The 14325-nt window shown below is 35.1% G+C and overlaps 2 protein-coding genes across 2 annotated transcripts; one reads left to right on the top strand and one right to left on the bottom strand.

The window, feature by feature from the left end:
• Positions 1-10274: 10274 nt before the first annotated feature.
• On the top strand, positions 10275-12346 carry LOC142235281 (uncharacterized). The gene is made up of 3 exons (XM_075306535.1): positions 10275-10431; positions 10505-10874; positions 12233-12346. The coding sequence occupies exons 1-3, from the start codon at positions 10313-10315 to the stop codon at positions 12344-12346; spliced, it is 603 nt and encodes a 200-aa protein (XP_075162650.1). The 5' UTR covers positions 10275-10312.
• A 549-nt stretch (positions 12347-12895) lies between these two features.
• On the bottom strand, positions 12896-14107 carry LOC142219525 (uncharacterized). Its single transcript, XM_075288474.1, has 2 exons — positions 14040-14107; positions 12896-13976 (listed from the first exon to the last, which is right to left on the bottom strand). The coding sequence occupies exons 1-2, from the start codon at positions 14051-14053 to the stop codon at positions 13349-13351; spliced, it is 642 nt and encodes a 213-aa protein (XP_075144589.1). The 5' UTR covers positions 14054-14107; the 3' UTR covers positions 12896-13348.
• Between the last annotated feature and the right edge of the window lie 218 nt (positions 14108-14325).

Genomic DNA, 14325 nt, shown 5'->3' with positions numbered 1-14325 from the left:
AAAATGAACAGAAAATATTACTCTCTAAAATGCCATCTTTTAGCTTCATTGCCCGTATTGGCAAGAATCACAATAAAATTATGAAGTTCCTAAGGATTGCCAACACGTATATATAAGAAGAGCCGTACAGGTACAAAAATAAGAGTACAAAATAATATGTAGAAAAATATATTCCATTGGTTGGAATCAGTTCTTTAATCCTTATATAATTGTTTCTGATTGGCCAGCCTAAATTCGTAAAAAAGACTTGATAAGAGATTTGCCTTTTATATTTCGGGATTAGAGAACAAAAACAAATACTAATCATCGTAAATCGCATTATTAATTTTTTTTTCAAGATATTCCCCATTAAGATCTATACACTTTTGTGTGATATAATTATTGTATGCGTTTGAACCAATTGTCGAAGCACTTTTGCCACAATGATTGTGGTATCTCCAAAACATGCATTAGATCCCATCAAACGTTTATTCAGGTGTAGAAAAACGTTGACCTGATTTAAGTGTTTAACATACACTCAAAAAAAGTTTATTTGGATCTAAAGATTTTGACCTTCCCTTATGGATTTTGGTTTTGATTTCGAGCCAAAGATGCGGCTTCTTTAAAATAAAGATATTTTTACGGACCTTGCTGGCTTTAAATCTAGGATCAAATAAATTAAAATTGGACACAGATCTCATTCATGGAGTTTTTATTTTCTTTTTGCGATAACAGGTTGGCCGATAAGTCCCCGGTCTGACACATAGATGGCGTCGCTAGTATTAAATGCATATTATTTTTATATAATTATTCAAATGATTCGTGTCAAAATTTGACGTCTGTAAGTCAATTAGTTTGTGAGATAGAGCGTCTTTTGTGAAGCAACTTTTGTTATTGTGAAAAAATGGAAAAAAAGGAATTTCGTGTTTTGATATACTGTTTTCTGAAGGGAAAAAATACGGTGGGAGCAAAAACTTGGCTTGATAATGAGTTTTCGGACTCTGCCCCAGGGAAATCAACAATAATTGATTGGTATGCAAAATTCAAGCGTGGTGAAATGAGCACGGAAGATGATGAACGCAGTGAACGCCCGAAAGAGGTGGTTACCGACGAAAACATCAAAAAAATCCACAAAATGATTTTGATTGCCGTAAAATGAAGTTGATCGAGATAGCAGAGGCCTTAAAGATATCAAAGGAACTTGTTGGTCATATCATTCATCAATATTTGGATATGCGGAAGCTCTGTGCAAAATGGGTGCCGCTCGAGCTCACATTTGACCAAAAACAACAACGTGTTGATGATTCTGAGCGGTGTTTGCAGCTGTTAACTCGTAATACACCCGAGTTTTTCCGTCGATATGTGACAATGGATGAAACATGGCTCCATCACTACACTCCTGAGTCCAATCGACAGTCGGCTGAGTGGACAGCGACCGGTGAACCGCCTCCGAAACGTGGAAAGACTCAAAAGTCCGCTGGGAAAGTAATGGCCTCTGTTTTTTGGGATGCGCATGGAATAATTTTTATCGATTATCTTGAGAAGGGAAAAACCACCAACAGTGACTATTTTGTGGCGTTATTGGAGCGTTTGAAGGTCGAAATCGCGGCAAAACGGCCCCATATGAAGAAGAAAAATGTGTTGTTCCACCAAGACAACGCACCGTGCCACAAGTCATTGAGAACGATGGCAAAAATTCATGAATTGGGCTTCGAATTGCTTCCCCACCCACCGTATTCTCCAGATCTGGCCTCCAGAGACTTTTTCTTGTTCTCAGACCTCAAAAGGATGCTCGCAGGGAAAAAATTTGGCTGCAATGAAGAGGTGATCGCCGAAACAGGCCTATTATGAGGCAAAACCGAAGGAGTGCTACCAAAATGGTATCAAAAAATTGGAAGGTCGTTATAATCGTTGTATCGCTCTTGAAGGGAACTATGTTGAATAATAAAAACGAACTTTGACAAAAAAATGTGTTTTTCTTTGTTAGACCGGGGACTTATCAGCCTGTTATGTACAAACACATTCCAATTTCAAAATCCAAATTATGTCGGGTACTTCAAATTAAAAACAGTTTTCTTAATGCTAAAAAATCTTTAAACCAAAGATGCAAATCCTTAAAATAAGTCTTAGCCTATATTTGAAGCGTTTTTATCTTAAATTTAAAAATTGAATATGACAGATGAGTTAAAGGGGATTTCTTTAAATTAAAAATGCTTTTCTTTATTTTAAGGAAAATTTGCTTTACTTCAAAGATCTACAACTTCAGCAGAGAGACGCAAAATTTTAAGATTTGTGTCCTAAATTTAATGAAAAAAAATTTTAAGCAAGGATCATAAACATTCTTTTAATTAAAATGTCATTGTTTTAAAGTATTTTGTCCTTAGCATTGCGTAAATTTTGAGTCCTAAAATTTAAGTGCATAATCTTCCATATTAGGTCAATATTGATATCAGTGTAGGGGAATAACAAGAAGTCATTCAGTACCAAAGCAGGGCTATACGGGGCTGTTTACCCATCAAAAATGCTATTGTATGAGCCGATGCGGGAGAGCTCGCATTGTCGGTTGGTTTTCTTAATTTCTTGGAAGACAATCGTTATGTACCACTCTGCCACTTTAACCTAACCTAACCTTATCACAATGGACTGAATAGTCTAAGTGAGCCTGAATCTTAATCGGGCTGCCACTTTTTTTATGTACCACTCACAATTGACTGCTCTGCGTTGTTCTAGTGGTACGATTGCGACATGTCCAGTTTTTTCCGAAAACGCAGGCGATCATCAGCTTGGAAGTGCTTTGTGCGCGAGCAATTTTGTTGGATTTGGTTCATCTCGAAACACCCATACAGTGGAATGCTGCTTACTTTCGGGCTCATACTCGTAAACCAAAGATTCATCACCAGTCACAATGCTATGACGTCGTGTTTCAAAGCATAGCGATCGTATTTTTTGATTGGCAAATCGTGTGTGTTCCAACGCGAACAATTTTTTTTTACGACGGTCAAATGTTCATGCAATATTGAATGTATGCTGGACCCTTTAATGCCTAAAGTTGTCCCAATCAGTCAGTTGGCCCACAGCATCATCACGATCATCATTCAGGAAATTCGACTTGGCGTGAACTACGACATCGATTGAATTAACCATACCATGATCAACACAGGTCCTTGACGGAGATTCATTGTCAAAAATTGATTTAAGTTCATCGATGTTGTTGAATTAATTCCAGTCGAAAGTTGTAAAAAATAATCGCACGAAAATGCGTATCTCAAGCTTTAATTTAAGGTTTAAAACATATACACACTGAAAAAAAAAATATTATCGTGCGGTCAAAGATTTCATGTCTTTAAAATACGTATGCAAAATTTTCTTAGCATAGACGACGCATTTCTCTAATATAAAGTTTTTTTTTTCCTTGTCCAAAAGTCAATAAACTTTTCAATGAATGGGTATCATAACATGAAAGAAAAAATGTTTGGGCTAAGGTCAACTTGACTTTAATAATTTAGAAAAAGTCTTTAAATTTATTGTCTTTTTGCATCTGGACTACAAAGTAAAAATCATTCAAATATAGGACATGTTTTTCTAAACTTTATTTTAAAGACGTTTTTACTTGAAACATAGCATAATTTGTCGTGTCTGAATTTGGAAAATAAAGTTGTCGGTAATTTGTTTTTAAAGGGCTTTGATAGCATACACTGAAAAAAAGCATACTCGGTTCCAAAGATTTTGTCTTTACTTTAAAAAATTTGGTATTGATTCCGAGCCAACGAAGCGGAGAATACAAGTAAGGATACTTTTAAGACACAATTCTCTTTTAAATTTAGGTTTTGTGTACTTGCTTCTAGGAAGCAAATTTTAATTTTTCGCTTTCTCAGCTTTTTTTCTTCATATGCTATCAAAGTCCTTTAAAAACGAGTTAAAACATTAGGACTCGACTTCCAGTGGAAATTATGCTATGTTTGAAGTAAAAAACTTCTTTAAAATAAAGTTTTGAAAAACATGTCCTATATTTGAACGATTTTTTGCTTTGTAGTCAAGATGCAAAAAGACAATTTCATTAAATTTAAAGAATTTTTCTGAACTATTAAAGTCAAGTTGACCTTAGCCTATAAATTTTTTCTTTCATGTTAAGATACCCATTTTTAAGTCAAATCACAATACGACTTCATTGAAAAGTTTATCGACTTTTGGACAAGGAAAATAACTTTATTTTAGAGAAATGCGTCTTCTGTGCTAAGCAAAATTTGTATTCGTATTTTAAAGACATGAAATCTTTGACTTCACGACAATATTTTTTTCAGTGTATGAAGAAAATAGTGTATACAGCAGTAAGTTCGGCCGGGCCGAATCTTAAATACCCACCGCCATGAATCAAATATAAGCGTTTCCTTTGAAATTTCAGGGGGGTTTGATGACAGATCAAGCAGAGCAGTTCAACCTGTACACTTCCCGAAGATAAATTTAAAGATTTTACCTATTAAGACTATGCCAGATTCTGGATTTTTACCCGAGAAGTAAAATCTGGAAATTTTACATTGAGTTTCAAGCAATTATCATGATCAGTGCGCCTTCTATACCTCCAAGAAGTGAAATCGGTCAATATGGAGGTCTTACCAAATGGACCGATTAAAACTAAATCGATACCCGTTTTTGTGAGCCTAAAATACCAGAATATTTACAATTTCAGGCAAATAGGATAAATACTACGGTTTCTAGAAACCCAAGGTCTATACCAAACATAAACCGGTACTCACCCTTTTTGGCACACCTCTCTATGGTCCGAAAATACCTCTAGATTTCCAATTTCAGGAAAATTGGATGAAAACTAAGCACAAGAAAAAACAAGTATATACGGCCGTAAGTTCGGCGAGGCCGAAGCTTATGTACCCTCCACCATGGATTGCGTAGAAACTTCTACTGAAGCCGATGGCAAGGTATCTTAAAACTTCCTAACACCGTAACATATACCACATAGTCCATACATGGTGTATATTAAACTAAAAAAAGCCGATTAAATACGTATATAATTAACTTTAAAGTTTCTATAGAAATACAATTTTGACAACAATTTTTGTGTGATTGGGGATCGGCTATATATAACTATAGACCGATATGGACCAATTTTGGCATGATTATTAGCGGCCTTATACTAAGACCACGTTGCAAATTTCAACCGGATCGGATGAATTTTGCTCCTCCAAGAGGCTCCGGAGATCTAATCTGGGGAACGGTTTATATGGGGGCTATATATAATTATGGACCGATATGGATCAATTCTTGCATGGCTGTTAGAGACCATATACTTACACCACGTACCAAATTTCAACCGGATCGGATGAATTTTGCTCCTCTAAGAGACTCCGGAGGTCAAATCTGGGGATCGGCTTATATGGGGGCTATATATAATTATTGGTCGATGTGGACCAACTTTTGCATGGTCACTGGAGAACATATACCAACACCATGTACCAAATTTCAGCCGGATCGGATGAAATTTGCTTCTCTTAGAGGCTCCGCAAGCCAAATCGAGGGATCGGTTTATGTGGGGGCTGTATATAATTATGGACCGATGTGGACCAATTTTTGCATGGTTGTTAGAGAGCATATACTAACACCATGTACCAAATTTCAGCCGGATTGGATGAAATTTGCTTCTCTTAGAGCAATCGCAAGCCAAATTTGGGGGTCCGTTTACATGTGGGCTATACGTAAAAGTGGACCGACATGGACCAATTTTTGCATGGTTGTTAGAGACCTTATACTAACACCATGTACCAAATTTCAGCAGGATCGGATGAAATTTGCTTCTTTTATAGCAATCGCAAGCCAAAGTTGGGGGTCCGTTTATATGGGGGCTATACGTAAGAGTGGACCGATATGGCCCATTTTCAATATCATCCGACCTACATCAATAACAACTACTTGTGCCAAGTTTCAAGTCGATAGCTTGTTTCGTTCGGAAGTTAGCGTGATTTCGGACGGACGGACATGCTCAGATCGACTCAGAATTTCACCACGACCCAGAATATATATACTTTATGGGGTCTTAGAGCAATATTTCGATGTGTTACAAACGGAATGACAAAGTTAATATACCCCCATCCTATGGTGGAGGGTATAAAATCGAGAAATCGGTCTATATGGGGGATATACCAAAACATGCGCCGATACTCACCATTTTTGGCACACTTCTTTATGGTCCTAAAATACCCCTAGATATCCAATTTTAGGAAAATTGGATAAAAACTACGATTTTTATAAGCCAAAGACTCCAAATCGGGAGGTCGGTTTATGTGGGGACTATATCAAAACCTGGACCGTATAGCTCATGTTCGAACTTGACCTGCCTGCAGACAAAATACGAGTTTGTGCGATATTTCAGCACGATTGCTTCATTATTGAAGACTGTAGCGTGATTACAACAGACAGACAGAAGGACATGGTTATATCGTCTTAGAATTTCTCCCTGATCAAGAATATATATACTTTATATAATCGGAAATCGATATTTCGATGTGTTACAAACGGAATGACAAACTTATTATACTCCCATTACCATTCTATGGTTGTGGGTATAAAAATGCTGAAAAAGCGAAAAATTAAAAATTGCTTCCTAGAGTCAAGTACACAAAACCCAAATTTAAAAGAAAATTGTGTCTTAAAAGTATTTTTAATTTGATTCCCCGCTTCTTTGACTTGGAATCAATACCAAAATTGTTAAAGAAAAGACAAAATCTTTGGAACCGGGCATGCTTTTATTTCAGTGTACAATAGAGCTGTCAGTTGGCAGATTGAAACTCTAGGGATGCTCAATCCCGAAATATAAAAGAAAACCCTCGTGATTGTCCAAAAAAAAAAAAACAGTATTGCAATGCCATTGACAACGAGCACGAATCATATGTTCTTTTTGATTTCATATTAAAGTCATCTTTGTATTCTTCTCAACCCCTCACAAAGTTTAAACTTTAACGGTTGGGGGTAACATTTCCAAAATTTGACCTCTCCTATGATACAATTAAGGCGTAGTTTTTGTTTAGAACAGAAAACACTATTAAACTCTGAAATTCATTGCAATTCCATAGGTGCGTTAAAAAAAAATAAATAAAAAGATTATGGATTTTATTTTTTTTTAAGACATTTTTTCAACTTATCTGGCTTTAAATCTAGGATCAATAGAATTAATAAAGATCCCATTTATCAATTCTTCATTCCCTTTTCGCGGTATATTAATAAAGCGATTCATGTATGTACAAACAAATGCCAGTCTAAAAATCCAAATTATAACGGATACTCCAAAGTAAAAAATGTTTTCTTAATTCCAAAAAAACTTCAAACCAAAGATGATTTAGCATCTCAGAATATGTCTTAGCCTATATTTGAAGCGTTTTTATTCTAAATCTAAATAATCTAAAGATTCAATATTTCAGTTAATTTAAGGACGATTTTCTTAAATAAAAAATGTGTTTCTTTACTTTAGGGGAAATTTGACTTAATTCAAAGACATACGACTTTAACGGAGGGACGCAAATGTACAAAATTTTTGTCCTAAATTTAATAAAAAAATTATTACACTTAGGACTATGATGGACAGTTAGAATCAAACCTTCAAATGGCAATGCTGGAATCATGCTTCTTAGTCCTTGAGAAGAAAATTTAGAGTAAAACTCGAAAGTTCTACGAAAGGTTCAAACATCCTAATGAAATCTTTGGTGTTATCATTAGTTTTTTATAGATCCATACCTTACTATAAATTTATCAATACCTTACTATAAAGATGTCGCAAACTATACTATATTGTACATAGTTTTAGAAAGTTGCAGCATTAGTTGTTAGATGGCGCCACATTAAATAAATAGTTTACATTTTGGGTTTATTTTCAGTTTAGGGGCTTACATATTTCTTACAAAAAATTGGCAACCCTGAACATTATATACGGTCATTTATTGTTCTAGCCGCCATTAATATATCTCTTATTTCATAGTCACAAAAGATATGATTTGCCCCACAAGTGCCAACACACTACATAGCCATAATTCCCAACAATACAATTAACAAAATTTCATTACCGGCACAAACAATGTTAAAAAAAATCAAGAAAAAACATTTCAAAGAACGCAACAACTTTGGCGAAAAATCTTATTTCCAATGTTTGCCGAAAGCTAGCCTTATGGCAAATAATCTGAGTACAAAAAAAAAAACAACAAGAAATTATGAATATGATACGCTTTGCAGCAAATGGAAATTGAGAATGAATGTTAACTGCAGTTCGCTATTACAAAGATTGTTGATCTTTTCAAAATAAACCAACGCCTACGAACACCAGGTTATTGGGTCGTCTTTAATTTCGTTACGAATTTGTATATATGTGTGTGTGTCCCTTTCGTATCGCGCACTATGGGCGAATATCAAATGACTCGATGATGGTTAGGTTAGGTGACAGCCCGATATTTCAGGCTCACTTAGACTATTCAGTCTATTGTGATACCACAGTGGTGAACTTCTATCTTATCACTGAGTGCTGCCCGGCTATAAAAAAGGGACCTCCTTTTTTTATAGCCGAGTCCGAATGGCGTTCTACATTGCAGTGAAACCACTTAACACTCGCAAACACTCGGAAATATCACTAACATTACTGTGGTGGGATAATCCACCACTGAAATAGTCAACCTGTTTCTGATATCCGAACGAAAGCAATTGCGAACGAACTGTAGTCACTCACTTTCGTCTAACATAGAATTGGGTTTCTCTAACTTCCTTTCGTTCGTTCGCATGCCTTATGTTACTGTCAAAGATAATTGAGTATAGCAAGATTAAGCATTGTGCTCTTATAAAGAAACAAAACAAATGTCAAGGTGTAGAGGGCTATGAGAAAAAAATTGTTTTATTTGTCAATTTTTTCCAAAGCAGCTCTGCCCAGGAATAAATTTAAACGGCAATATTCACATAAAACCATAATGAATATTCGCTTTAAAATACACATACGTTTTATTTTAATTTTCTACAATCGTTTTGGTATTGCTTTTGTGGGTTTTTATTCAGAAATTTATGAAAAACACAAATGTTTTTATATTTTCCGACGCAAACGGCAGTACATTTGAGTGACACGTCGACGCAAACTTTATGATATTTTTTTGGCGGAGTCCTCTGGTGCTTCAGTTTTGCTATGACAAGACTGCATCTTCTTCTCAATTATCTTTGTTACTGTCAAATGCTAACATTACCAGATGTCAATTATTTCAATTACTTGAAAAAGGTCCATACATTTCAAAAATTATTTTCCATAAAATTCAATCTGGCATCACCGTTCATTTGGCAAACTTTTCCCACTTCTGATATTCGGTTCAGTATTTTTTTTGTAGAGAGATCGGTATTTGTATTTCCATATTACTATAATAATTACAGTTCAGTTCACCTTTTAATGAGTGTTACATTCGAAATGCATGTGTTTGATCGTGTTAGACTTTCCCTTAAACGGTCTATATGGTGGTTATAAAAAAAAATAGATCGATATAAACCACTTTTATCACATATTTACACTAAAAGCTTTAAACAATTTATCAATTATTACGTTTTTCCTTATTTAGGAATGCCTTTTTCCACCAAACGAAAGGTCTTTACCAAGTTAATGGTTTTGACATTTCAGTTCGACCAAATGCGAACGAATCAAGTTAGAGAAACCCAATTTTAGAGATTACGTTACGTCTTCGTTCGCATTGACTTTCGTTTCGATCTTCGTTTAGATATCCCTTAGAAAAACCAAAATCAGATGTTTTTCATTTTGTATGCGAACGAAGACTAGAATTCGGATAGGAGAAATAGGCTGATTTTGACAAAATTTTCTACAGAAATAAATTTTTGAAAAATTTTCTGTAGAAATAAAATTTTGACAAAATTTTCTATAGAAATAAAATTTTGACAAAATTTTTTATAGAAATAAATTTTTGACAAAATTTTTCATAGAAGTAAAAAATTTTAAAAGTTTGACAAAATTTTCTATAGAAATAAAATTTTGACAAAACTTTCTGTAGAAATAAAATTTTGACTAATGGCCTGTTCCTTGATATCGAAAGAAAATGTATGCGAGTGAAAATGTGTCATTCGAATTCGAATAAATTTGGGTTCCTCTATGTCGATCGTTTTCTATCGCCTGTGTTTACGTTTGTCATTTATCATCCCTTAAGTAAAGACAGAGCATAGTTGACATTTTTTGTACTCACGAGAAAATAGTATTAAAATTAACAGTGGTATATGCAACTCTGTATCTTTAAAAGTGACAGATGATAAATAAACAAAATACAAAAATAGTTATGGTTTAAAAAAATAAAAGGAAATAATGGAACTTTCTGTAGCAGTTTTCTTCTTAGAAGATGAAAATCCGGATACTAATAATGCAAAATTATCAAGAAGACAATTGAGGGATAAGTATAACGTGATGGAGCAGCCTACAAACGTGTATGTACATTGGCTTTCAATATTCAGACCTGCCTTAATCTTATTGTTCCAACAGATTTTTTGCAAATTTCAGGGTATCGAAAGAAATTTTTTGGATGCTTCTCGAGAAAATGATGAAACACTCTCCACCAGCCTATAGAACAACACATTTGCGAGAAGATATAAAACTGGCCACATTCCTGCGCTTTCTTGCCACTGGAAGTTACCAACAGACGGTTGGAAACGAAGTTCATTCATCTACGGGAAAATCCACAGTCTGTCGCGTTATTTCCGAATGTCTTAAATTTTTCCAGGACCATATTTGTGACAATTGGATCGAAATGCCAGATCCAGGGGAAGAGAATGCAATTATAAAAGCATTCTTTGATTCTACAGGCTTTCCTGGAATAATTGGTTGTGTAGATGGAACACACATACGTATTACGAAACGAAACGAAAATTATGTACGTCGATGCTAGACATCCCGGTGCCAATCATGATGCATTTGTATGGGAACAAAGTCCTGTGGAAGAACAATTGCAGGAAAACTTCGAAAATGGGAAAAAGAATGCGTGGATCTTAGGTAATGAATTACAATGACATATTTTATGAGTTCACATGGTAAAATTGGCTATTTTTAGGCGATTCTGCCTACAAATTGAAGCCGTATTTGATGACCCCATTTAGAAATCCTATCGAACCCGTCGAAAAACGTTACAACAAAAAACATGCAAGTGCTCGGAACGTAGTAGAACGATGCTTTGGAGTTTTAAAAAACAGATTCCGATGCATTATAGGATCCCGAGGTTTACATTATTATCCTAAAAAAGTAACCCAAATTTTTAATGCCTGCTGTGCGCTTCACAATATTTGCCTCTTCTAAAGGGTGATTCTTTTGAGGTTAGGATTTTCATGCATTAGTATTTGACAGATCACGTGGGATTTCAGACATGGTGTCAAAGAGAAAGATGCTCAGTATGCTTTGACATTTCATCATGAATAGACTTACTAACGAGCCACAACGTCGAATCTTCAGTGAATGGGCCCTAGAAAAGTTGGCAGAAAATCCGCTTTTTTATCGACAAATTTTGTTCAGCGATGAGGCTCATTTCTGGTTGAATGGCTACGTAAATAAGCAAAATTGCCGCATTTGGAGTGAAGAGCAACCAGAAGCCGTTCAAGAACTGCCCATGCATCCCGAAAAATGCACTGTTTGGTGTGGTTTGTACGCTGGTGGAATCATTGGACCGTATTTTTTCAAAGATGCTGTTGGACGCAACGTTACGGTGAATGGCGATCGCTATCGTTCGATGCTAACAAACTTTTTGTTGCCAAAAATGGAAGAACTGAACTTGGTTGACATGTGGTTTCAACAAGATGGCGCTACATGCCACACAGCTCGCGATTCTATGGCCATTTTGAGGGAAAACTTCGGAGAACAATTCATCTCAAGAAATGGACCGGTAAGTTGGCCACCAAGATCATGCGATTTGACGCCTTTAGACTATTTTTTGTGGGGCTACGTCAAGTCTAAAGTCTACAGAAATAAGCCAGCAACTATTCCAGCTTTGGAAGACAACATTTCCGAAGAAATTCGGGCTATTCCGGCCGAAATGCTCGGAAAAGTTGCCCAAAATTGGACTTTCCGAATGGACCACCTAAGACGCAGCCGCGGTCAACATTTAAATGAAATTATCTTCAAAAAGTAAATGTCATGGACCAATCTAACGTTTCAAATAAAGAACCGATGAGATTTTGCAAATTTTATGCGTTTTTTTTTTAAAAAAAGTTATCAAGCTCTTAACAAATCACCCTTTATAAGTGTCCAGAGCCAGAAATTGTAATATCAGCAGAGATAAATGAGGAAGAGGATGGATTAGAGTCCGAAGAATTAAAGGCGATTTCGATTAGACGAAACATTGCAATCAATTTATAAATGTATATATCTCTAATATTTCTCTAATATAAAGTTTTTTTTCCTAATCCAAAAGTCGATAAACTTTTCAATGAAGTCGTATTGTCCTTATAATTAAGTGATTTGACTTAAAAATGGGTATCATAACATGAAATAAAAAACGTTTGGGCTAAGGTCAACTTGACTTTAATATTTCATTAAAAAAATCTTTAAATTTAATAAAGTTGTCATTAAAATTGTTGTCCTTTTGCATCTTGACTACAATGCAAAAAATCGTTCAAATATAGGACATGTTTTTCAAAACTTAATTTTAAAGAAGTTTTTACTTGAAATATTGCAAAATTTCTACTGGAAGTCGAGTTTTAATTTGGAAAATGAAGTTGTCATTAACTCGTTTTAAAGGACTTTGATATCATATTAAGAAAAAAAGTGAAAAATCAAAATTTGCTTCCTAGAAGCAAGTACACAAAATCCAAATTTAAAAGAGAATTGCGTTTTAAAAGCATCCTTACTTGTATTCTCCGCTTCTTTGTCTCGGAATTAATCAAGATATTTCAATAAAACTCATAATTTAATTTTTAAAGTATATTGCTATAAGCTTTTATACTACTTCTCATAGAACTTCACTTTAGGAATAGTAGCTTGTAAACAAAAAAATTATAGTTCATTTAGAAAAAGCAAAATTTTGGTTGATAAAGTAAATAAAATTAATTTCAGTGTGGCCAGCCACATAATTTAACACTTAAGTACAGGTTTTGTAATTTCATTTCTGTCAATTAAGGTTTTTTAATTTCATTTCTGTCAATGAAAGATTTTATAGCTTCTACAAGCCCCTTTGCGATTCTGTTGCATCTGCATATCGTTTCATTGATTCTGCTTGAGATTCAGCAGCGTCGGCAATTCGTTTTAGGATTTCATTGGATTCATTTTCAACTATAAGGATTTGTTCAGACACTCGCAGCTGACGTCGTATTAGTGAAATTTGATCATTAATACACGCTTTCATTTTCTTTTCCGAAGACGTTATAGGCTCAACAGTGGCATCTGTACCCACTTTGGCGTATGTGCGTTTTTTTGTATTTTGTGGACTGAGTTGTTGAACACCCTCTGTTCGTAAAATTTCATTTTTTTTTCTTTTAAAATTGGGCTAGTTAATGGCACCACCTTATTTGGTCTCTTTGGCGACTCAATGAGTGAAAGGAATGATTCTTCCATTGTTTTGTTTACAACTTTAACGCTTTTCGTATCAACATTTTTCCCATTGACATTTACAGCGTTTTCACTCTTCATACCAAACGTTTTCCCGTCCGGTGCTGCTGCTGAAGAAAGGTGCAATGTTCTGTCAATAATTTCTTCTAATTCAGTTAATGGAGCAAAGCGATACAGGCCGCCACCGGTTTCTCGAATGCTTCTCGCATTGCCAGCAATTTTTTTCTTGGTACGGGATTTTAAATCGGCCCAAGTCTTCTTCCATTCTAATAGAGTCCGTATTGGAGGTCCCAGAGAGTTCAGCGTTTGGCATAGATTTTTCCATTCATCCTCCGAAGAATTTTTTGATGCACCGAATACTGGGATTCCCCTTGCAAATTCAGGATTTTCCTCCATGTGTTGCACCAAGGCTTTTAACTGCTCTATCGTTGATTTTTTTACACTGCGCATGAAAATATATTGTCATTTATTTTCACCTTTCTGTTGTTTATTAATTATTACTTACCTTTTGTCATCCATTTCTCTAGTGCAAATATTTGTTACAAACTACTCGAAAGCAAAAAACCAAGTGACTGAATTTGACGTTTGAGTTCGCACGGTTGACAACTCTGTCGATATAGGGAAATCCAATTTATATGGAAAAGTTTTACGTTTTTGTTCGACTTGTCATTCGCTTGAATATTCGCGTAAAATAGAGATAGAGGAACCAAATTCAATTTTCTTTCGTTTGGCAAACGAAAGAAGACTTTCTTTCGATATCAAGGAACAGGCCATAAAATTTCTATAGAAAT

The sequence above is a fragment of the Haematobia irritans genome, chromosome 1 (genome assembly GCF_050003625.1).
Source record: "Haematobia irritans isolate KBUSLIRL chromosome 1, ASM5000362v1, whole genome shotgun sequence".
NCBI lineage: Eukaryota > Metazoa > Arthropoda > Insecta > Diptera > Muscidae > Haematobia > Haematobia irritans.
Note: the sequence above shows the minus strand (reverse complement) of the source record. Positions and strands in the feature narration are given on the sequence as shown.

Bases quoted from the DNA above. Each gene is read 5' to 3' on its own strand.
- LOC142235281 (XM_075306535.1), top strand. From the start codon at position 10,313: ATGGAACTTTCTGTAGCAGTTTTCTTCTTAGAAGATGAAAATCCGGAT. The intron at 10,432-10,504 runs GTATGTACATTG...TGCAAATTTCAG, and splicing joins ATGGAGCAGCCTACAAACGT to GGTATCGAAAGAAATTTTTT. The intron at 10,875-12,232 runs GTACGTCGATGC...ACCCTTTATAAG, and splicing joins CGAAACGAAACGAAAATTAT to TGTCCAGAGCCAGAAATTGT.